The sequence below is a fragment of the Siphateles boraxobius genome, unplaced genomic scaffold, assembly GCF_051911475.1.
Source record: "Siphateles boraxobius isolate OS27281-9 unplaced genomic scaffold, OSU_SipBor_1 2, whole genome shotgun sequence".
Lineage (NCBI taxonomy): Eukaryota > Metazoa > Chordata > Actinopteri > Cypriniformes > Leuciscidae > Siphateles > Siphateles boraxobius.
The window spans coordinates 4,636,301-4,661,716 of NW_027508810.1; the positions used below are offsets into that span (position 1 = coordinate 4,636,301).

General features: G+C 40.9%; 1 protein-coding gene across 2 annotated transcripts in view; it reads right to left on the reverse strand.

Annotated features, from left to right (window-relative positions):
* The window catches only part of il1rapl2 (interleukin 1 receptor accessory protein-like 2), a 657,808-nt gene that overhangs the window by 16,990 nt on the left and 615,402 nt on the right, over window positions 1-25,416 (reverse strand). For both annotated transcript variants that reach the window (XM_077235721.1, XM_077235722.1), the window contains 2 exons: window positions 12,925-12,999; window positions 2,232-2,361 (listed from right to left, as the gene is read on the reverse strand). In XM_077235721.1, coding sequence (XP_077091836.1) covers window positions 2,232-2,361; window positions 12,925-12,999 — 205 coding nt within the window. The remainder of the gene's footprint in view (window positions 1-2,231; window positions 2,362-12,924; window positions 13,000-25,416) is intronic.

Here is a 25,416-nt window from a genome sequence, read left to right on the forward strand (position 1 = left end):
AAATGAGAGATGTCAACCAAATAAAGAAAAAAACTCAGCCATAGATATACTGACATCTTATAATCATTTATATACTGATATTGTATAGTGAAGTATTTATATACTTCAAGGAAACTACTGAAAAGTTATCCATTCCATCTTTTAAATGCCATCCTTTCAAACCTTAGGCTTACTAAAGATAAAATAAGTTCAAGAATCTAATAAATGATTCTCTAAAGCTCTTTGTCAGTTGTGACATTATGCAGCCTCAAGACCTGGTTGTTTTCCGGATGAGAGTTCTTTATTCTTCATTTGTGAAACATGAAGAAAGCTCCACTATAAATAAGGCTCCAGCATCTCTTTCTGTAATTGAGGAGCATTATTCACCTGAAATGAGAGAGTACTTCATGAAGATCAAACAGACATCAAAGATCCACAGATAACAGCTGATAATGGCTCAAACTGATGAAGCCCTCAAAGGAATTATGCAGATCACTGAAACAAGGTTGCATATTATAACAGATGTTCTTCCATGTTTCCTGGTTTTGACTGAACATTCAGAAATGGACATATTGTGATTGATTGAACTGTCCCTTTGATCCACCTATAGCAAATATTTTACACAAGGTTTTACTATCTTTCTGCGGACATTTGGTCCCGTCAATGTGGGTGAAACACAATTACTGAATGGGGGCATAAAATAAACTGATTGTTTCATATAAAATCTATTAAATGTTTAGTTTTATGTTTTGTTTTTTTGTTTTTGAAAGTCTCTTTTGATCACCAAGGCAACATTTAATTGATTAAAAATACCGGAAGAAACCAAAACAAAACAAAACAAAACAGGAATACAGGAAAATACTATACCAATTAAAAAAAAAAAGTTTTCTATGATGAATAGAAAAAAAAAACCCAGCATTAACTTTAAATAGATTTTAATATTTTTTATAATTTGTTATGCCACATTTAGTGTGCCTATGAATTTCATATTAAAACTTACAAAGTTTGAAAGCTGAGACTTTGTTTCATATCAAAAGTAGGGTTGCCAATTTGGCATGAGATTTACTTGGGCAGAGTGAGAGCGTTAGAAAGAGCCCGGAAGCGCGCGCGTGTTTTTGTGTGTGTGTGTGTGTGTGTGTGTGTGTGTGTGTGTGTGTGTGTGTGTGTGTGTGTGTGTGTTTGTGTGTGTGTGTGTGTGTGTGTGTGTGTGTGTGTTTGTGTTTGTGTGTGTGTGTGTGTGTGTGTGTGTGTGTGTGTGTGTGTGTGTGTGTGTGTGTGTGTGTGTGTGTGTGTGTGTGTGTGTGTGTGTGTGTGCATGTCTTCAGAGTTTAATGCTGCCGTCACACTTCATGATCTGAACACATCATAAACTATAAACTATTGAAATAATTGTAGATTATGGGTATAATGGGTAACTGGCAATCACTCGCATATATTAGCAATGATATAAAGTGACAACATAGTTTAACTCAACTCTACTTATCAGAAAGTCATAGCAAAGACTTTACTTCCTCAGACAACTATGGACATTCAGAGTCAGACAGAAACTTATAGATGGTTGTGGAGTGAACATCATCCCTCATCGAGTGCTATGGCAGCTCTGACACCATAACAAGGGAAAAACCACATTCATCAGTAGAACAGCTCTTCCCTCAGTGTGATCCCTGTACATCCCACATGCATCAGGGACAAACACTGGACGGATGGCATGTCCAATACAAAACTTACAAAAACTTACAATGTGAAGTTTGGTGGCGAGGGTTCAATAACACAGTTTGATCAATGATGATGCACTTGAACAGTTTGTGTTTTTGTGTATATATATATATAATTATATATTTACTTATATTTGAACAATCAATATATTACATTATTTAATGAATTTTGAAATGATAAAGAATAATATATTGTTAAAATATAACAATATGTTGAGTAATACATAAGGAATTGACACTTTTTATATATTGAAAATATGTGTCGACAAACCCCAGTGTTGTCATGCAGTGACAAAAATCTATTGTATTCTATCCAGAGTCCATCTTTTTGCACCCTTGTCCACTAGAGGTCTCTATGCCCTCAGTAATCATCATGGATGTCGTCACACCTGTTTTCCTGGAGGTTGTTAGTGTTCTGTTATATAATCCTAGTCTGCTCTTCAGTTTCAGCTATGGGAAATCATGTATGCTATATCGATTTATAGTTTATTGTTCTTAATTCAAGTAGTAACAGGTAATGAGCCCAAAAAACGGTACCTGACTTCACTCTCTCTTATGTGTCCTTCCAACTCCTCTACAAACTTATCCCCCTTCATCCAGTAGATGATGGGCTTAGAATCACCGCTGTAGCCGAAAAAAGCCTTGCAGTCCAAGTTGAGACGCATGCCTGCCAAAAAAGAAAAAGAAAACCACAAGATATTAATTAGCATTAAATAGATAAAATCTGTTCCTGCATGATAAAAAGGAGATTCAAGAGCAGATCCTACAATGACCTGGATAAACAAAACCCATGTATAACAGACAAGTGAACATGTTTAAACCAGTGTTTCAAGGGAAGGATATCAGAGAGAAATGCAGCAAATGAATAAAAAGGTCCATTTGAAAGAACTAATGCATTGCTGCTGTCAAATCAGACCAATACCCTTTAAAAGCAACCAAAGGTCAAAGAAAGAAACTCTCACAGACATATATTCATATTCTCACCCACATAGAAAAGGAACTTTCACTGGGTGAAAGGTAACATGCCCACAGCATCGTGTGCATTCGTCTGCGAGACGCCTGCCAACACTGTCATCAGACAAACACTGTACATCACTTTCAAATGGAATTTGGTATGTAAACAAATTAATAAATAAAAAACATGAAAAAAAACAGTTCATCTTTTTTATTTATACATTAATTTATCTGAATTTATACCATTTTAAATAAACATTTTTATGTAAATGTCAAGTGGTGTAACAACCTTTAAGTAAAAAATAAAAAAAATAAAATACTGCCTTAAACCTTACACATCCTAATCATATTCTCAGACACCTAAAGAGCAATGACCTATTTCCCACAAAAAGCCGTTTGGCACCGTTTCATTACGCTGACCTCCTCTTTCTACACCTCCGGTCTCCGCGCGTCTGCCCACTGATAGAGCGAACGCTTCCACCCACGTCCACTTCTGTGTGGTGCTGGCATTGCTCATAGATTCAGTGCTCTCACCGTAATTGAGTAAGATGTAGCGCACAATCCCGCACCAAACGCAGGTATAAAGACACAGCCTATTTTCTGGATGAAATCATTTTTTAATGTGGTCTTTAAACGCATAGATCTGGATGCAAACTTTATTTTCGGTAGGGTTTAATGCTCTGAAACCTTCAAATGATAAAACTTAACATGCAGTTTCATTAGATCAACAGTGTGGAAATTCTTGTCTTTTAATTACCCGAATGCTGACTGAATAGAGAACTATTGTTTTCATGTTGTAGGACTGCTAAGACAAGCGTATTCAGAGCTAACTTACTGCTATTAGCTACCTGCTGAATAATACTGCTTTATTTACTGTAGCGATCCACTATTCTCACATAGCCTATGCTGATTATATGCAAATAATGTCTAAAAACCCTCCAGGGCTTTCAACAGCATTAACAGCACATGCAGTGAAGAGCTTTCTCTGCCTGTAATTACAGCTTTTAAGAGACAGAAAATGGTAGGAGATGCAAATGAATGAGGCTGTGGCCAGCCACAATGTTTTAATGGTGAATACTTATCCAGCTTGCTCCTGTAATCATATCCAGTGTGTCTGAGGATCATTGTGTGTATGTTACTAGGATGAGCCCCATCAAATTCACTGTTGAAGAATTTGCATATGGTTTCTCATACATAATAAAACACTTCTTCCTCGATGATCAGGGTCAACCTTGCATACGATCTAAACATGAGCTATGTATAGCGCTTTTTTTTTCAGTTTCCACATTCATTTTAGTCTGAATAGTATGTAAGAGTCAAGTCACGAGCATCATCTGGTGCTCAGAATAATAAAAATACTATTTTAAGAATTGGACTGAAGTAAAAGCTTGTTCAAGATGATTCAACCTAAAAGAAAACAACTAAACACGGAATAGCTCAAAATGACTCTTTCAGACTAAATTCTGAACATGTGTTTATAACTTTATTTATGGTTTATTGGGTTGCACTTTATGTTACAGTACATGCTCTTACAGTGTCCTTACATAAGAAAGTACTGGGTAATATGAGGTAACTACATGGGTTAAGGTTAGGTTTAGGGGTAAGTTCAGGGTTAGTATAGTTATTACCCAGTTATTGTAATTAACATTAATATAGTATGTGAAACAGGACTGTAAAATAAAGCGCTACCGTTTATTGTTATGTGAAATATAACTTTGCCTGTTTGTTAGTGTAACTTAGTGGCCCTTTATATTAAACTAGGCTAAGTTATAACTTGCACACTCCTTCAATACAACCAGGGCCTAAACTAACATTTTGCCAAACCTGCCAATTGCTGGTGACTTAAGAAAATTTACCGGCCATGAATAATTTTTACCAGTCATGATACATACATTAATCCTTATTAAAGTTACAAAAGTTATTCAGTCAAGAGAAATTAGTAATTTTTGTTTTGTTTTTAATGTTAATCAAACAACAAAAGACACAGATGGCAGCAGGAATATTAGGCTGCTGTCACTTTAAGAGCTAATGCACGGATCCAAAATACTGTGAAACGTATTGTCTTTCTCAGCTGTTTACGTTCAAGACATAACTGACTATGTTTACAAGGATACTCACCAAGACGGCATTTTCTTTGAATAAGTCTGTTCAAGCACAAGGGGGGGTTGATCGCGCACTTGCGCGTGCCGAGGATTGAAGCGCCTTTAAGACAGGATGCGGAATGTGTGGCGCTGTGCTTTGAAACCCATTAATTTCAAGGACTTCCAAAGATACATAACAGCTACAAGTACATGCACTATGCAAGCACTATATACAGGATTCACCCTATTATACTTTATCGACACAAATTGATAAATCAAACAGCAAACAGCCATCCCCAAATAGTCCATAGCTACATAGGCTGCCTTTGACTTGAACAAGGGTTAAATTACTCGTCAGGCTACAGAGGAATACTATTATTCATCCGTTCAATTAGGCCTAAGACATCAAGAGTCACGCAGACCTATAACAGCCCAGCCACAAAACATAATTAGGAATAACATGCCTTACCTTAACACAGAATGGATTTCAAGGACTTCGCACGCAGATCAATGGCCTCCACCGTTTATATTTTTTCTCCGAATCTTTGAGTTAACATGTAGCCTACTAACCATGATTGGAATTTGCACCGCACCGCCACCACACATTGATGCTCATGACAAGAATAGCATGTGTAGTTATCTTTATTGAAGTGAATTAGGTTTAAATCACCGTCATGCATGCATGAATGAATGATATTTTTGCTATTTTAGACATAATACTCCACGATGATCACATTAAGGGGAGCCGAGCTCCCCCTAGCTCCCCTGTAGCTCGCACCCTGCTTGCGCCGTGCGCTTTAGACCATGTACTTAGATCTTTAAAATAGGGCCCAGTGACACAGAAGTGGCTCAAACACCTCAGCAATTCTCTGAAAAGCACCAAAGACACTCCAGCACTGTGGCATTGAGCATGGACAAATGGCAAACTCACAAAGTCCACAGAAAAGTTTGTGTTTGTAAATTAGTTTGGTGCAGACATTGCACAATTCACCTTCAAACAAGCAAAAGTTTTTAGTGTGCTCTTTCTGGTTCCAGGGAGTCAGTGCTGTCCACCTACGCAGTGAACACAGGTGATGTTGAGCTCTGTCACGCACTGAACAGACTGACTGTGGGCTGACCCCTGACCCCTGAGGTGAGCATCACTGTCACATCTGTGAATCTGAGCAGGTGGCAACAGTGTGAGAGAGTGTCACTGACCAAACCACTTCTTTAAAGAACAAGGTTGTGTGTGCGGGATAGTTTCAGTGTATGCCGCCTAATATACTGACAGTGATAAACGTGTCACATGACCTAATGGAATGTGACGAGTTAATTTTGCAGTTTTCTTTGTTGTTCAGTTATGTGTTAAAATGTCTTGAATTTTAATATTTCAAATAATGAGTCGGGCAGGCCATTGTGTGTTATTTTAGCGAATGTAGTCATTGATCCAGGAACTGTGTACATACGGGTCAAAAGTTTGGAATAATTTTTCTTATGTTTTTAAAAGAAGACTCTTATGCTCTCCTAAGCTGCATTTATTTGACCAAAAATACAGCAAAAAAATTGTATGACATGTAAAACACTACTATTTTAGTGTCATAGAACTCACACATTTATATGCACAAAGACACTGACAGTATTTATCACAATTGTTGCATCATTAATGAACTTGACAGTTATTGAACTGAACTAAATCAATACTGAACTGAGAGCTTCTTTACAGCAGAATTTGAATTTGTTACTATTGTTAAGCTGCTTTTAAACAGTCTGTATTGTATAAAGGACTATAGAAATAAAGGTGACTTGACTTGTATGCATATTCAGTACATATATATTTGTAAAATAAACAGAAATTCAAGGGTGAAATTGTATTTGTTTTTCAAAATATTGAGATTTGATTTCTAAAGCCCTATTCGCATGGTATAAGTGAAGCCTGTGATTTTACTTGCATTTATGGACTTATCTCCCGGATATGATGTCAATAGGCTATTGCTTGAAAACTTCTGTCGTTATAGGTCTAGCTGTATGATATATCATAAACAGAAGAATGTGCCTTACCGTATGCTGTTATACATGTCATCCATCTCAATCTAATCATTCTTTTTGTTCTCGCTCTTCTAATGGTTTTCAGCTTTCTCTTTCTGCAAATTGTATAGTTGTATCCTTTTTGTCCATCGTTGGTGAACAATGGAGGCTGCGTTGGAGTGTTTTGATAGTATTTTGTTGGCTGGGCCATATATGATTACATATTCATATACATATTCTTCGCCAACTAAAGGCGCACAGGAAATAAATAATTTTATTTTTTCCAATTTATCCAATTTAAAATAATGGATAAAAAGGCGCACAGGAAACTGAACCTTGAAAAATTGATATACGACCCTGCCAAATCCTGGCCAAATCACAGAGATAACAATTCACACAAGACGAGACTAATATTATCACAGGACACCTAGTTGGACGAAATATAGGTCATTTGTGGGGAAATTTTTCATTTACAAATTACAGACATGGCCGATTCGCACGGGATTAAGATCACAGACATCCTCCGCAAATATTACAAATGAATAGAGGTCACCAGGTAATACTTATCCCGTGCGAATAGGGCTTAAGTGAACAAATTAGGAGTAAGGTGTTTTTACACATCATCATTGGGTGTAGGTTATTAATTGGTAAATCAATGTGGCATTTGAATGGCACTGTTTTCCAAATGAAACACAAGTACTGTAAGTTTTGAGTGATGTGCTACTGTAGAGAACTGTGTTGAGCGTTTTGAAAAAAAGCAAATTGAGTGTAAATCAGAAAATGTGCTTGCAGTTTTGCATACCTGGTCTGAAGATTAAGTAGAAGATTTTAATGTGTAAGCAAGAAAAAACAACAACTGTAATATCAGTTTAAAAAAAAAAATTGCTGCTCTACATTGAAAAGCCACTACCACACTACCACTTTCTTGTGTCAGAAATATTTTTTTAAAAGGATATTAATACTTTTATTCAGCATGGATGCATTAAATTGATCAAAAGTGACAGTAAAGACATTTAAGATGTTGAAATATTCTATTTCAAATACATTTCTAAAAAAGCACCATTTTCACAAAAATATTAAGCAGCATCATTGATAATAATAAGAGAACCATTATTACTAACTGAGCGCCAACAATAATTCATTATTAACTCGATCATGTGACACTGAAAACAGCAGTTATGATACTGAAATTCAGCTTTGCATAACAGGAATAAATTACATTTTAAATTATAAAAGTTCTCTTAATTTAATATATATATATATATATATATATATATATATATATATATATATATATATTAGGGATGGGACGATTACCGGTTTCACTATAAACCACGATAAAATGTAATGACGGTTAGTAATATCGTTTAGAATTCAATTATCATTAAAACCGTGTTTGATTATCGAGATTTTAATAACTCACTATAAATCCTGTCCAGCCAGCAACAGTGTGACGCAGGCGCGCAATGTTGGGTTTTTTTTTTTATTCGAGAAGGAATGGCGGAAGGCAGTGACCGTGTTCGGGAGATTTTTCAGCCTTTCAGGAGGACCAAATCTGAGGTGTGGTCATATTTTGGCATTTACAAAAATCCTGAGGGAAACTTGATCGAGGATGGTCACTCTGTCTGCAGAACATGCACAAAAAGTTGCAGTAATAGAGGTAAACACTTCAAATCTGCCAAGTCGTCTTGTGTGACCATCATCCACTGTTGTAGCAAACGCAAGGCAAGTTAACTTTGATCTCAAAACTACGTCTGGGAAATAATTGGGCACAAAATGTTGTTTTGAGTTGACATATTTTATCTCACTCACTTGAAATAAACTTGAAGCTTCCGCTAAGAAAAGTTCGCAGCAAGTGGCTTTGAGCCAAAGACGAACGAATAAGGGCGTTTTCACACCTGAAAGTCCGCACCAAGGTCCGAACCAAAGTTCACATTTTGATACATTTTATACTTTCAGAAACTTTTGGTTTGGTTTCACACTGCAATTATGCGAGCGCACTAAAGAACTTTACGTGACATACTTGCGTCCTGTCGTCATCATCTATGTGGGCTGCATCTCGACATTGATTGGTTTGTAAATGGACGTGCGTCTGACGTCAGCGTGTTGTCAATGCGGCGGGTAACTTTGACATTATGAATGAACAGACGCATATTGTTGCAACTGTATTGTTATTTTTATGGCATAATTACCTGCAGCACCAACTATACACAAGGCTAGTTCAAATTCGCCAAATGAACGTCCTCGTCGTGCGAACATTTTATCGTCGCCGGCAGGAAAGGAGGAGAAGACTGCAAGCAATCACGCGAGCTCTTTTTTTTGTGAATTTTTTCCAGTTGACTTCTAATTATGTCATCAGACCATACTTCAATTAAAAACCTCGTCTCCTCCTCTCCCCATGTGCGTACGGCTCATTTTTCCTGCCATCTTCTGTTTTTTCGGCTATGCGGGAACCACCGGAACTTCCTGTAAAAGGTCTGAAAGTCCGAACCATACAGAAATGCTTTCACACTAGAAACGAACCAAACCTTTGTTCAGTTTGATCCGGACCGAGACTACCTCTTTTCGTCGGACCAAATTTAATCTGTTTGGTCCGGACCTTGGTCCGGGGGAGGTTTCACACCTGCAATTTTGATTCGGACCAAACTGAAAAGTCCGAAAGTCCGGACCAAACAAGGTAGGTGTGAAAGGGCCCTAAGTTCAGACAAGACTATTAAGAGTGACATTTAAGAGATAATAATGTATATTCATTGTACGATTTTTTTTTTACCACATAATTATTGAATAGAGATTAATGTCTCTATTCTTAGCTGTTAAATCCATTTAGCGTACAAAACTCGTCCAGACAATATGATCACAACGATATTATCAAATTCTGTAAACAATAAATCAACTTTGATTTAATTTTCAATACAATCAAAAACGGAGACGCAAGATGACAAGTTGTATTTGAATGAAATGAGAACGCGCGTCCGTTGTGATACATGGATGTGCGCTGTTATAATATGTTGCTATTGACGACGGTCATCATAAGGAAGAAAATCAAAATGCCACAGAATAGAATCTTGCTTTAAAAAGTGCATAGAGCTGCTTGTTTTATTTGTTGTTTGTTGGTTCTCAAATATTAAACTTGTTGAAATGTTTTCAGTGTGAGCATCAGTTCTTTTTTAACAGTTTCATCTTGTTTTAACAAAACCGTGATAATATTGATAATCACGATAATTTCGGTCACTATAATCGTGATATGAAAATTTCATACCGTCCCATCCCTAATATATATATATATATATATATTTTTTTTTTTTACCATATTGCTGTTTTTACTGTATATCTATTTAACTTCCAGAAACTTCCAGAAACATTAAAACAAAATCGTACTTTTACATAATTACATAATATGCTTTTCTGAACACTGCACGTGTCATTTTGTGTGCTCTGGGTGTCTAAAGCAGGTGTTAGCAGATATTAGGACAGAAAATATATTAAAAAAATGTCACTGTGTAACACACTTCTGACTGATGCTTTAATTGCACAACACTACCAGCAAATGGACTTCACGTGGAGTGCCTGCAGATCTCTAGTGCTAAAAGAAGTCATCTGGCATACAGTTCATCTATTGAGAGATAGTTGAAATTTCAAGGAGTCCATTTCCTGTGCTGTCTCCAAGTCAATGCGTGGAATAATGTGTTATGTGAATACTGTGTAAAATAGTGGGAGGCAAAAGATTAAATGTGAAATCTCCAGCTATTTTGCTTCTGACAACAGCCCAAGGTTGGACGAGGAGCCTTACAAATGCATTCAGACAGGAGTAAATACTTTAAAAAGAAAGAGGAGGTGTTTAACTGAGGAACAAAGCCATGTCTTATATAGGCACTGGACTGACTGTGTTAGATGGGTACATTAACAGTTAAAATACAGCCTCAGTGCTAAAATAAAAGTCACTGTTAGCATTTGTTGTATTGTATTGTATTGTACTGCAGTGGAAGCTTTAGTTACAGTATGATCCGGGTGTGTGATTGTAGTCATTTCCTTTGGCAGCTAGACAGTTTATCTGTCTCTGACACATTCCTTCATGAGGGATACGGATATATCTTACAGGCCAAGTCAGCTGACACCACAATGAGACTCTGAGTTTGGTGTTTGAACAAGTAAGAGTTAATTAGAGTTCTTTAGAGAAATTTCATTAGAAAGCAAAAATTCTATCTTAAAAGTGGCATGATGCTTTATAAGCATAAAAAAACAGCCCACACAAATATTGGGGAAAATCGTTTGACTGAACTACATACAGTATACTGCATATTAATGCTGTCAAATCGATTAAAATTGCATCTAAAATAACAGTTTTTGTTTTCATAATATATATATATATATATATATATATATATATATATATATATATATATATATATATACATTCACCTAAATGATTATTTGGAACACCTGTTCAATTTCTTATTAATGCAATCATCTAATCAACCAATCACATGGCAGTTGCTTCAATGCATTTAGGGGTGTGGTCCTGGAGCTACACGCTCCATCAATTAGGGTTAAACAAACTGTTGCCAAACATATAACATGATAGAAACATAATAATCACTGCAATAATGATCCAGTCATAGACTCTTAAGCATTTGCCTATTTAAATCCAAACAGCTATTTTTTTTTTGACCAGGCAGTGTGTATATCAGATTAATTCAAACTGTCAGATTAATTTCAAAAATCCTTTGAAAACTGTTTGTTTTGCTATTCTGCTCTTCTATTTGCGAGTCCACACAAAAATGGAAAGTATTACTTGTTAATGTATTCATTAAAATTAATAAAATGCCTATTACAGCACCAGAGACCATTTCCACTTGCACAATAATTGCATTCCTCCATTTTCATCCTCTCCTAATTATCCATTTGCTAAGCATTGCTAAACATGTAGGTTAAATTAACCTGAAGAAACTGCTGGCTATTCATGGAACTATGCTTATATTCTGCTGGAAGTTTCCTTATAAGTATTGTAAAACTGTGGAAACCTTTGAAGGCCAAGAATATCGTATCCACCCATATATGCTGTACGTTTTTAAAATTTTTAATGTTTTAATCCAAGGCATAGTGACTTGTAGGTAAATTATACGGAGGAAATTGTGATATGCTCTATAAACTTGTTAGATACTTAATAATACTTAAAATAGCACTTAAAAATAGTAAATAAAATTTACATCACAGCGCAGGATAACATAAGCACCCTTGAAAGGTTGTACCATCAATGAACGGCCACAATATATGTAAATCAATATATGTGAGTGGCGGTTCTGATAAAGAGCCGTGGCTGGAATGATGCGTCCTAATAGGAGGATGTCAAATTATTTGCTTATGATTTTATGTCTGAGCTACTACAGTATCTGCTGACTGTTGTAGTATCTGATCTGTGCATATGCTATTTATAAACAAGGAGGAGGGATATTCTTATTCTAGAAAGCATTTTATTGGACAGAAACAAGTCTATGTGTCCCTGCAGAAAAAGATGTTATCAATAATTTAGGGCTGTTTTGAAAGCATATATCTGTAACACTTTATTTCGATAGTCCACTTTAGACATTCTACTAACTATCAGTAACTTTGCAACTACATGTCAACTAACTTTAATTAGAGTATTAATAGACTGTCTGCTTCATATCTGCTAATACCTTATTTTGATGCTCCCCCAACAGATATTCTACTGACTATAAGGAACTTGGCAACAAGTCAACTTATTCTCCTAACCCGAACCCTAACACCTAACCTAACAGTCTACTACAGTCAACAACAGTCTACTAATACTCTAATGAGAGTTAGTTGACATGTAGTTGCAAAGTTACTTATAGTTAGTAGAATGTCTAAAGTGGACAATCGAAATAAAGTGGAACCCTTATATCTGCTTGAATTACATTTTGTCATTTTATAGGAGCGTATAAATGACTTCAAAGTTAGCAGAAATGGATTAAATGCCACAAAACACTCATTTGGATTTTATGTAATCAAGGTCAGGAGCTCTGTGGTTCACAGCATTTGTTGTTTGTGTTTTATTTCTGCCATATTAATCATGCATGACTGTAAGCACTTTTATAAATGAAAATCTTTTTCTATTTGTGTATCTGTGCATGTGGATGTGTGTTTTTGTGTTTTAGAGATGGGGTGGCATGACTGAGATTGTTAGGACTTACCGAGTTGGACGTCTACAGTAGTAGCCTGTCTCTCTGATGGGAACAAGACTTTTGGTGGTCTGGTTGTAAGAAGTGCTGCAATACAATAAACACACATTAGCAATCGGACACTGAACTAAATATTTATCTCAATAACTCAAAACTGCATTCTCTTTGCGGTCTAGTCCATCTAAAAGTAATTTATACATTTGGCAGACGCTTTCTCCAAAGCAATTTAGGGCCCAATTGAGCGCTGTGCAATTCAGTACGTTCTACATGTAAAGTCAGTGGACAGGGTAAAGTTTTTGTCATTTTTGTGCTGTACACACTCAGGCATAACTGACTGTCATCACATTAACCTCTCATGCATGTTTCGTTGAATGCTCCGACAAAAAGTGAATAAGACATAGTGTATGGTTGTAGTGTGTAGCTCTGCACTAACAAAAGTAAAAAATAGAGCCCTTATCGTGCATTCAAAGTACTGTGCAATGAAATGGAAGTAACAACAAATCTGTTCTTCCATATTGTGAGTGTAATGGATTTTCGAAAAAGAAAAATATATGGCGGTTGTGGATCAGTTGTTGATTGGATGTTGAGATATGGGCATTGCAGATGAACTTGCAGGAGTCGGGTTTTTGTCCTCAAAATGCTCTTGTTTTTAGGACTAATTTCTTACGCATCTCATCCCACACCTCTGTTGCTAATTCCAAAATGCCATTTAAGAGCTAGTAACGGAGGCTTGAGCCATTGATAAAGGACTAAGTGTATGTTAACATGACAACGATGCACTAAAATCTGAAAAGTTTTTCCTTCGTTTTTTGCATTCAGATGATAACGTTGTCAAAACAATCCCCATTCACACTGATCCATAGAAACAATTAAAAACGCTGTAGTATTCATGTCAGGCCAGTTGTTGGCGATTTCACTTTGTAAATAAACATTATGAAACACTATTACTCTTGCACTCAGTGCAATTAACTTTGTACACCGAATGTTTTTTGTTTCAAGCACATGACTTTGTACAGGAATGTATCACTCCTATTTTGCACCCGACGCACAGCGGACTTTTCCCCTTCACAGATGCACGTCGGTAAATTAGGGAATGAACTTGCGCTCCCCTGGGCGGTTCAGCGAAAAGAGGAGGTGTGTTCCGGCGCAAACGTTCCCTGGTGCTCCCTGGTGCTATTTTGCAGTTTCAGAAAACAGTTCCGCCACAGACCAGGAAAAAACCTAGTCTTATTCAGATGCTATTTTAAGGGCGTATGTTTGGCCATAATGTTGCGTGTGCACAATGCGCATACACTTTGCTTCTTTCATTTACACGGACGCAGCAGTTCACATTTTTGCACACCATATGTAATTATAAGGTAAAATATTACCACACGAGGGAAATCATTGTGGTGTCCATAAAGATGTGAAAAAATAGGCATAAATCTAGCTCACACATTTACCCAAATTATTATACGCCTGTTTAACCGAAGCTAATTTGGGTGGGTTTCTCCCATCCCAATACAATGTCACTTCTCTGTCTTTTACGGCCCTGACGTTCACACGTTTTTTTGTTTGTTTTTTGTTTACACAGACAATAACGGTATTAAGCAGATATTAAGATATTAAGCATAGCCAAACTGTAAGTTTATCTGCTCCAAGAACAGCACAGTTATTACCTCGATAGTGAGAAATGTGAGGAAGCTTTTAAGTTGTTAAACTATTTCACAGCTAAAATTGTCAGAGCAGCGCTGACATGTTTCTGTGAGTGTGTGTCTTCAGTATATGTCCAGAGTATGTGCTTTCTGTTTATAATAAAACATTTTTTGTGGCAAAAAAACATGTAAATAATTTTGTCCTATTGTTTACTATATTTATTTGCTTGGTCAGTGTCATTGTGGGTTTTGGGTTTTGGTTCATTTGCGGTTGTAGGCTGTAAGAACCTTTGAAATCATTTGTCAGAGTGATATGGACATGTAATGCAGTCAAGACCTGTCTGAAATTACTTTAGCCATGCGTTTCTATGTAAAAAACTGCACACCTTAGAACGTTCGTCAACCATTCAGATTCAAGCATTCAAAAGCGACATACTCACATAAAGTGATATACTGTACTAATAGCAAATCTCATTCTGATTGATTATTTATATCATCAACAAATGTAAACTATACTATTGCCCATGAAGTTCTACACTGCTCAATGTGGTCTTGAAGGCAATAAGGTATTATACAGATTAATATTATGAATTTTTGCAATGCTTCTTTGAAACAATGTGTATTGTGAATAGAAATTAGTAAATAGAAATAATATGTTCAGTAAATATGTTTTTTGTATCATTTTGTTGCCACCTGAGTTTGAAATTGGAATCACCGCTGTATGCTACCGTCCACTGAGCTAATTTTCAGGACGGACAGGCTCAGTTCCTTGAGGTCACCTTACAAGCAGGGTTTGGGTTCATTATGTGCTATATAAATGCTTATCCTTTTGGTATAATCTTGTCTCTCTCTCTATTGTGCAGGAATACTGCAAAAGGAGTGAGGGATGAGGTCGAGACCCTCATCCATCTTGAGGGGGCAGCTGCCGCTTTAGCATGCAAATGAAAGCTATCATTCTTGTCAACAGAAGACCGGAATGTTCACCAGACCAGCGTTTCTGCATCGACACATCTTTATAAGCTCACACTCCTTTTACATCTCAAACCCTTCTTCTTGTCAATTTAATGTTAATTCAATTAATAGTTAATGCCATGTCAGTAAAGTTTAGAGATATTTGTGAAACCCAGTGATGTGTTTATGATACAGTGAGAATGTGTTTAATAAATACTTGTGAACAGGACTGGCTTTCTCCACTCCTTCTTTATCTGACTTCGGATTTTTCATTAGGAAAAATAAGTCCTCTTGATGTTAGTACAATTTTCGATTACATTGATAATAATAATAATAATAATAATAATAATACATTTTATTTGACAAGCGCTTTTCTGAGTACTCAAAGACACTTTACAAAAAAAAAAAAGAAAATCACAAAAGCAGCAAGAACAATATCAAATAAATACACACAAAAAGGAAACACACTGTACTAAGCTAAACATTAAAAGCAATTTTAGATTAGACTGGGTAAATAAATCTTTAAGCTAAATCTCTGCTGCGTACTGTCATTAGCCTAAGGCAAAGTTTAGAGTTTAGATAAAAACTACCCTACCTATATACCTTGAGCTGCTAGAGGGACTAACATGCTATCTAAGCTTGGCCTCAGGGGCGTCTGAAGGGGCAATAGCTGGGTCTCTTCGGACGGTTCCAAATGTTTTAGATGCACACGAAAGGTTTTCTAGATGCCATTGAAGGGATAGTTCACCCAAAAATGAAAATTAGCCCATGATTTACTCACCCTGCAGCCATCCTAGGTGTATGACATTCTTATTTCAGACGAATACAATCAGAGTTATATTAAAAAAATATCCTGGATCTTCCAAGCTTTATAATGGGAGTGAATGGGCATTTTTTTTGGAAGTCCATCAAAGTGCATCCATCCATGATAAAAGTAATCCACTCGGCTTTGGTGGTTTAATAAAGTCCTTTTAAAGTGAAGCGATGCGTTCGTGTGTACGCATCGATTTACAGCAAAAGAGTAACCCTTGAACTTGACGCACAATATAATGATGGATACAGTTGCCCAGCCCTGTTTATTTGAACCGCGAGAGGCGTGAAAACTTACGCTACTCCTACAGCCTACTTCATACATCGTCAAGTGTTACTCTTTTGGCGTACGGCCGTCTGCAGGAAGTTAGTCATTTTAGTCGATAAAGTTTTAAATATGGATATTTTTCTGACACGAACGCATTGCTTCGCTTCAGAAGGCCTTTATTAACCCCCCCAAAGCCGAGTGGATTACTTTTATCATGGATGGATGCACTTTGATGGACTTCCAAAATATACCCATTGACTCCCATTATAAAGCTTGGAAAGCCAGGACATTTTTAAATTATTCTCCGATTGTATTCGTCTGAAAGAAAAATCTCATACACTTAGGGTGGCTGCAGAGTGAGTATATCATGGACTAATTTTCATTTTTGGGTGAACTATCCCTTTAAAAGACAAGCTACAATGCTACAGCACACAGAATTACAACACTAAAGAAAAAATCCTTCTTAAAATGTTCTCAAAAAATGATCACAAAGTCAGAACTAATGCCAGATCCTAGCAGAGGTGATATAGACAAGGATAACCCGGCTCATCCGTATCCGTTTCATCGGATTGTGCCACTCTCCGTTCCACCCACCCCTCTCGTTTTTCCCCAACAGCTCCCTGTGTAATACTTCACCACCCCCTCTCACTTCTGCTGCTATCTGTGTGCATGCCCAGAAGAAAAGCCTACTAGAATCTTCTAGAATCCATGTTAGCATCGCACTATTCAAGTTTATTAAATCACAGAATAAAATACACCAGGTCCAAAATCAATAACCCCTGACAAACAGTTGCAGTTTTACCTGCTCTATTAAAAAAGTATACTGTCAAAAGATTAAAATGATCAATGATTATTTGAATGTTTCATTGTAGTTAATGCATTTAGCTCTTCTTTAAGATAAGAGAATATGTGAGAAAGGTGAAAAAAAATGTACAATGAAAAGCGAAAGAATCAGGGTGAACAATTTGTATGGATTACACTTGTAATAATCTGTAATTATATATAAATAAATTAAAGTCGGCAGATTCTGCAGCAACAGCACTCTTCTCTCTCAAACATGCAAAACAGATTCTCTATATTGATATTCAAATATTCTATATTCAAACACTGGAATCTACAAAAACTTAGACTTTTTGCAAACTTGCAATAATCAAATTATTCAAATAGCAATATTGGCTTCTCTCTGTGTGAATAGATCATTTATGTGCAATCTGCATCATGTTTTACTTTTCTGCATCATGTTTAAATACTTCAAATTAAACAAAGGGTCAGTCTGAAGATTACTTCCAATTAAAGCACAAGCATACCCAGTCTCCTGTTTTCTTTGGTAATGTGCTAACAGAGTTCCATGCAACTTAAGCATAGCTAAATTTTCATAAGTCCCCCTCAGGAAGAGCTTAAAAAAAGTTTAACTAATCGTCTGTGAGACTTTGCCTGCAGTTAAAAAAAAAATATATATATATATTTGGAAATTTCACAGTGTGCAAAAAGCTTCTCTCATTTGAAAATTGCTCAAATGAAAGCGCATCAGGCAGCTGATATTGTAGCGATTAAGATTCAAATGCAAATCGCAAATAGCAGGACTAACTATTGATCTTGCATGTTTCCCATCTAGCAGGATCTGCCTACTTTGAAGTGTTCTGGCTGTGGTCTTACTGAGCAGACTTCAGACTCACACCAGGAGTGAGCGTGTGACAATGGATCTGTATCCAGCATCACATCTCTTTGTCCCTGGCTGATTCCTTTCTTTCACAAGCAAGCACCAGCTGTCCTTGAAGATCTAGATATCTCATGACACCTGACCCTGCGCATCTGGACCCATCACTTCCCATCCACAGCCTCACTTCCTCTCACACACTGAGGACATTGTGGCCCTTCTGTGGATGCCTCCATTCCCCGATGACACTTCCATCCCTTCCCTTAAATATAAATCTTCTAACCACTTCTTATCCTACTCTGCCTAACTTCGATGTCTATGCTTCTCAGAACATTTACTTGGTGTAGGCAAACATGTCAGTTTCCAGTTGTGATGCAAGTACACTAAAGTGTACCCAAAAGTACTGGGTCACCTGACCATTACACCAACAGGGACTTTAAGGACATTAATAACATTAATATGGTGTCGGTCAGCTCTTTGCAGCTATTCCAACTTCAATTCTTCTGGGAAAGCTTTCCACAACATTTTGGAGTGTTTCTGTGAGAAATTTGTGCAGGCCATTCAAGTTCTTCTACACCACACTCATCCAACCATGTCTTTATTGACCTTGCTTTGTGCGCTGGGGCAAAGTCATGCTGGAATAAAAAAGGCCCATCCCCAAACAGTTCCCACAAAGTTGGAAGCATCACATTGACCATAATATCTTGGCATGCTGAAGAATTAAGATTTTTTCTTCATTGGAACTAAGGGTGCCAAACCCAACCCCTGAAAAACAGCCCCATACAGTATCCCTCATCCACTGAAGTTTACAGTTGGCACAATGCAGTCAGGCAGGTAACATTCTCCTGGCATCCGCCAAACCTAGAGTTGGGTTTTCACTGCTCCAGAGTCCAGTGGTGGCGTGCTTTACACCCCTCCATCCAACGCTTGGCATTGTTCTCACATTGATGTGATGTTTGCATGCAGCTGCTCGGCCATGGAAACACATTCCATGAAGCTCCCGCCGCACAGTATTTGTGCTGATATTAATGCCAGTGGAAGTTTGGAACTCTTCAGCTATGGAATCAGCGGAGCATTGGCGACTTTTACACACCATGTGCCTCAGCACTCGGTAACCCCGCTGTGACTTTACGTGGTTTTCCACTTTGTGGCTGAGTTACTGCTGTTGCTAAATGCTTCCACTTTCCAATAATACCATTTAAAAACAGTTGACTGTGGAATATCTAGCAGGGACGAAATTTCAAAAGTGACATCCTACCACAGTACCACGCTTAAATTCACTGAGCTCTTCAGAACGACCTATTTTTTTCCATAAATGTTTGTAAATGCAGACTACATGCTTCATTTTGTACTGTACACCTGTGGCAATATGTCTGATTGAAACGCATGAATTTAATAATCAAGCAGTGGGTCCTAATACTTCCTAATACCTAATGCATCTTACTAGTAGAGAGATTAATTGTCTTATATTTCTTTATAAATACACAACTTTAAAAACTCACAAATTCAACATTAAAGCAGTTGGTAATAATAAAATACAGGGCAAATTAGTTTCTTATATATTAAGTTGGTTTATTAAGAACTTCATTCCACATTATGCAACGAAACGTCCTGGTTGCGTATGCAACCCACCGTTCCCTGAAGGAGGGAACGGAGGACGTAGTCGACGGTCGACTGAATTGGGATCACGCTAGGGAGCCTATCATCTTCGATTACTATTGAACGAGCAAATGGAATTTGGTGTGCGTGATTTGCATCACACACTCCGCCCCCGCGGCGCGGGTATAAATACGGAAGTGGATGCACGCATTAGTTGCTTTTCGCTGAGGAGCCGAGAGTAACCCGGGGTCAGCGGTGGTCCAGCGGTAGTGGCAAGGGGACTACGTCCTCCGTTCCCTCCTCCTGGGAAAGCGTTCCCCGTACATTGGAAGGAAGGGACGCTGCGGAAGCCACATCCAACCCAGAGGGAGGTAACGTGGAAAATACACATATGAACTGGGCGGAAACCGGGCAGTCTAACATATGGAATGTCACTGGGGTGGCTCCAGCCTAAGACGGGGGAGACACACCGGACAGTGACGGCAGAGAGACTCTGCCGAGGGAAGACACGGGCTCGCCGCAGGGAGCCGTATCGTGGAAGAATACACATATGGGGTCGCTGTAGGGACCGCAACATATGGACCCAGCCTAACACAGGTTCCACACTGCTTACGAGTGGTAGGCCTAACACCAGACGTTCCACACGTCCGACGTCGGAGGGTTGTGGAGGAACTCAACAGGGTTCCATTTTAAGGGAACTCAACTGGAGTAGAAAGGCGCACGTATCCAGTCCATAGGAGCGGAATGGCGCAGCAAGCCGACACTTGAACCGGGCTCACGGTGAAACTGGCTTCATGAGAAGGGAGCCCACTGAAAGCAGCGGTTCAACTAGGTGTCGTCCAGCCCCCAACTCTAGAATCTGTTTAGCAAAGCATATCGTCAACGCCCAGGCGGAGCACTTTACACTCATCATAGAGGAGCTCAACACCTAAGTGGACATGTTGCATCTCGGATTTTTACCGAAATGAAGGCAGGCACTAAGTGCAACTTTGCATGGAAACAGCCTTCCCTCCCTGCTGAATTCCAACAGATATTTGTAGAGCTGGTCTGAGGTCTATGGCTTGCGTTCTGTACACGTCCAAGCGAACGGACAGAGAAGCCAGGGCTGGATCTGCCTCCTCCAGGGCAGCGCTTGCAGGCTCACCACCTGCTCCTATTACGGGAGAGGTAGGAACCTTGGGCACAATCCAAGCCGGGGTCTCAGCTTGTGAGAGTTAGCCGGCCCAAACTCCAGGCACAATACGTTGACCGAAAGCGAGCAATCCCTACCCTCTAGTAGAGACCACGCGAGCGGGAGAACTGATATAACAGAATTTTTAACTCACTGCCTGCAGTGGCTCAGAGGCGGTCTCTGCAGTGCAGTCGCACAAGGACAAGGCCCAAGAGGATAAAGAGGGACGCAAGGATTTACAAGACCTTGCTCCTCAGGAACCTGACGATCAGCTTCAGGAGCATCTTCTGCTCAGCACTTGAGTGTGACAAGTTCACTGAGCTTCAGGAGCATTCCTTATCAACACCTGAGTGTGATAAACTCACTGAGCTTCAGGAGCATTTCTGCTCAACACTTGAGTGCGAAGAACTTCACTGAGCACCAGGAGCATTTCTGCTCAGCACTTGGGTGTGACAAGTTCACTGAGCTTCAGGAGCATTCCTGCTCAACACCTGAGTGTGATGAACTCACTGAGCTTCAGGAGCATTTCTGCTCAACACCTGAGTGCGAAGAACTTCACTGAGCACCAGGAGCATTTCTGCTCAGCACTGCGTGTGACGAATTCACTGAGCTACAGGAGCATTTCTGCTCAACACCTGAGTGTGATGAACTCACTGAGCTACAGGAGCATTGCTGCTCAACACCTGAGTGCGATGGACTTCACTGAGTTTCAGGAGCAATTCTGCTCAACATGAAGTGTGATGATTTCACTGACTTGAGCAGGCGCAAGGCAACCATGAGTCGCAGTCACTTTTAGAAGGCTCACTGGGGTTAAACGCATTTCTGGGGGCCCCTGGGGCAGCTGAGACCCAGTGTTTTAGGGGTGTTTTAGGGGTGAAGGGTAGTCCCCTCGGTTTACACAAACACTGGCGGAAAGATGAAACCGGGGGGGCAACTGAGCGGCCCCGGAATGGTCATGACCCAGCTGGACCCAGGGGATGGAGTCTCCACTTGCCCTGGCTATAACTGTCGTGAGGCTGGATGGTGGCACGATTGAGTAAAGCGGGAGGAGTGGAACAAAGCGCCCTCAGAAACGTCTGACTCCAAGGAGGAGGTGACGGGTGAGTTGTGACATGCAGGGGAAGCTTGCGCAACGGTCGCAATGTCTAACAACTCGAGGCACGAATGCCCGTGTAGTCGGGGGTCGCCCAGGCCCCCGTTAAAACACGCCCTTTGTACATGGCCCCTCTGTTGAAGAGGATTTGGCAGCAGACCGGGATGAACTATAGTCACACAGGGTGAGCTGCTCTGCCACGGTCACCTCGGGACTCGATCATGAAGCTAGTGCTGAAGCGGTCACATATGGAGGAAGCCAAAGGCTGCGACTACCATATACCCCAGGAGCCTCTGAAAGCTCTTTCAGTGGGACCCTTTCTCACTTCAACACCAGCTGAACAGATTCTCATTGGAGAGACGTGTTAGACCGAGTCCCTCTCCAAAACTGAAAAAGAGATACTCAGCCCGTGGGCAAGATTACTATCTTCCAGTTGACCTGAAGACCCAACGGGCTCTGGAGCACTCGAGGGGAAGGACACTGTACTGATACTGCACCCTTAGACGCAACACACAGGATGGCCTGCGGTGCGGAAGGTAGAGATCTGAAGAACATGTCTTTCAGGTCGGAGCTGCAGACCAATCTTGGGCTAAGATGGTCACGACTCACCACCTAGTAGCACGAAGAACGAGTTTGCAACTGGCCTTCGTACCGGCTGGAGGAGCGGCTATATCAAATCCTTCGCCAGCAGGATAAGATAAGCACGCACAAGTCAGGATCACTGCTCCACACTCGGTGTGATGAACATCACTGAATTTTCAGGAGCACGTCTGCTCAACACCTAATGTGATGATTATCACTGACTTGAGCGGGGTAGCCGAGCCTAAGGTGGGGCAGCAAAGTAGAGATAGTGGTGTTAGTGTGCAGTGCAACACTTACCTGTCTCCACTAGCGGCGGGGGACGTGAGAAGGCAGATGACCGGGTCCTCGAACGCCCCAAGCTGCCTGCTGGCGACCAAGGGAAGCTGGGGGATGTAAGGCTATTACAGGGTCACACCCGCCAGACTGGTCCACTTGGGACTCAGGAACAGAAAATTTGCTCTTTTTCTGAATATGTGGGTACCGCTGACCCCATTTTTATAGGGGCCAGCGGCGGAACGGACACACACATAACAAAAAACTCCAGCCGGCCCTCCAACCAGCCAGAGGGAGTGGATCGGCGACCACTCCACGAGCAACTCCTCCATCCCTGAGAGCCCGTCCAGGTTCAGCATTTTCTTTTGCGCTGATGCTTACCACCTGGCTTGGCAGCGCCTGGAGCAGGCTGGGCGCCCCTTCCGTGGCCGGCTCCACGCCAGAACCTGGGTGAAGGCTGCTGCGATGGTCCGGCGGGAGCTGAGGCAGCTGCAGGCGGACGCCCTCGGCGACGAACAGGCGGAGGATCTGACCCCCGGTGGGCGGGTGAAGGCAGCAGCGTCCCTCCGAGGCAGGATGTGCCGGATGGCCTCCGTCTATTTCTGAGCTGTAGAGAACTGTTGGGCAAAGTTCTGTACAGCGTCGCCGAATAACCCAACCTGGGAAATGGGAGAGTCCAGGAACCGAACCTTGTCCGCTTCTCTCATATCGGCCAGGTTGAGCCAGAGATGGCGCTCCTGGACCACAAGTGTGGACATCGCCGAACCGACCGCGCGAGCTGCAACCTTGGCCGCCCGGAGGGCGAGGTCAGTTGCAGTGCGGAGGTCACCCATGAGCTCACGGTCCGAACTACCCTCGTGCATGTTCATGAGTGCCTGGGCCTGGTGGACCTGGAGCAACGCCATGGCGGCTTGCCCACAAGCTTTGTAAGCCTTGCCCATAAGAGCGGACGAGAACTTACAGGCTTTAGAGGGGTGACGAGGATCACCTCTCCAGGAAGCGGCCGCCGTTGGGCATAACTGCATTGCAACGGCCCGCTCCACCGGAGGGATAGCCTCGTAACCCTTCACCGCTCCCCCATCAAGGGTAGAGAGGGAGGAGGAGCTACTCAGGCAGTTTCTGGCAGAGAAAGGTGTCATCCATGCCCTCGTAAGCTCCTCATGCACTTCAGGAAAGAAAGGAACCGGGGCGGCGGACTGAGAACCAGTACGGCCCGCCCCGATATACCAGTCATCCAACCGAGACGGCTCGGGACACGGTGGAGGGTTCCACACGAACCCTACTGCCTCAGCGGCCTTTTTCAGCATAGCTGACATTTCTGGATCTGGCTCGGGCAACACTGGTCTCCCGGAGGGAGGCAGTGCAGCCGAGTCGTCATCTCCAGAGTTCAGCTCCCCCTCCGATGCTGCGATTGACATCGTATCCCCTGGAGGGGCCCCAAATGACACGGCTGGCCTGTCCATTACAGAGGGACCAGCGGGATCAATGGGGAGCTCCACCGGTTGCGGTGTGAAAGAGGAGTGAGGGACCCACGGGGCCTGGCCGGGCGGATTACCCCTCACTGTGATCATCAGATCACCCAGCTTGGACGGCACCCCAGTCTTTCTCTGGGAAGGTAACCCAGAGGAAGAACAAGGGCGGGGCCCAGAGGTGGGGACTGCACCAACGCTTTTGACGAAGGCGAGTCTAGATCTCAACACCGAGATGGTCATGTTCCCGCAGTGAGAACATGACTCATCCACGAAAGCTGCCTCGGCATGCTGTAAGCCCAAACATGCGACACAACTTTCGTGACCGTCAGAGGGGGATAGTGCCAGACCGCACCCAGAAACGCACGGATGGAATGGCATCTTGAAAAAGACGCACTCACACCTGTGTTGCTCTTTCAGGAAATGGGACCGTCACCAGTGCCGGAGCACACAGGAAAAACACAGGCAAACACTGAATAGTCTTTCAACCAACAGTGAAGCACTCACTTCTCGCCCTCTAACCAACCGTCAACACACAAACAAACAATAGAAATTTGATGCTGTTAAAACAGCAGTTGAGAGCTGAGAAGCTCGCGATCACCGCTGCACCACGCTGTAGAACACCAACACTGGAGAGGTCTTCCCGTAAGAACACCGACACACTCGCTCGTTGAATACAACAGCACTCTTCAGAGACATCAAAGACGAACGGCTCCGAAGCGAAAGGCCACTAGTGCGGGGGCGGAGTGTTTGATGCAAATCACGCACGCCAAATTCCATTTGCTCGTTCAATAGTAATCGAAGATGATAGGCTCCCTAGCGTGATCCCAATTCAGTCGACCGTCGACTACGTCTGACGTTATCGACTGAAAGGGAACATGTTGGCTTGGTCCATTAAACACCTTATGCCTAATTGAGATATTTACATGGACTTCAGATCACAACAGAAATTGAGGCTCATCAAGGGTATTTTTTTCATGGCCACAGAAAAATAATT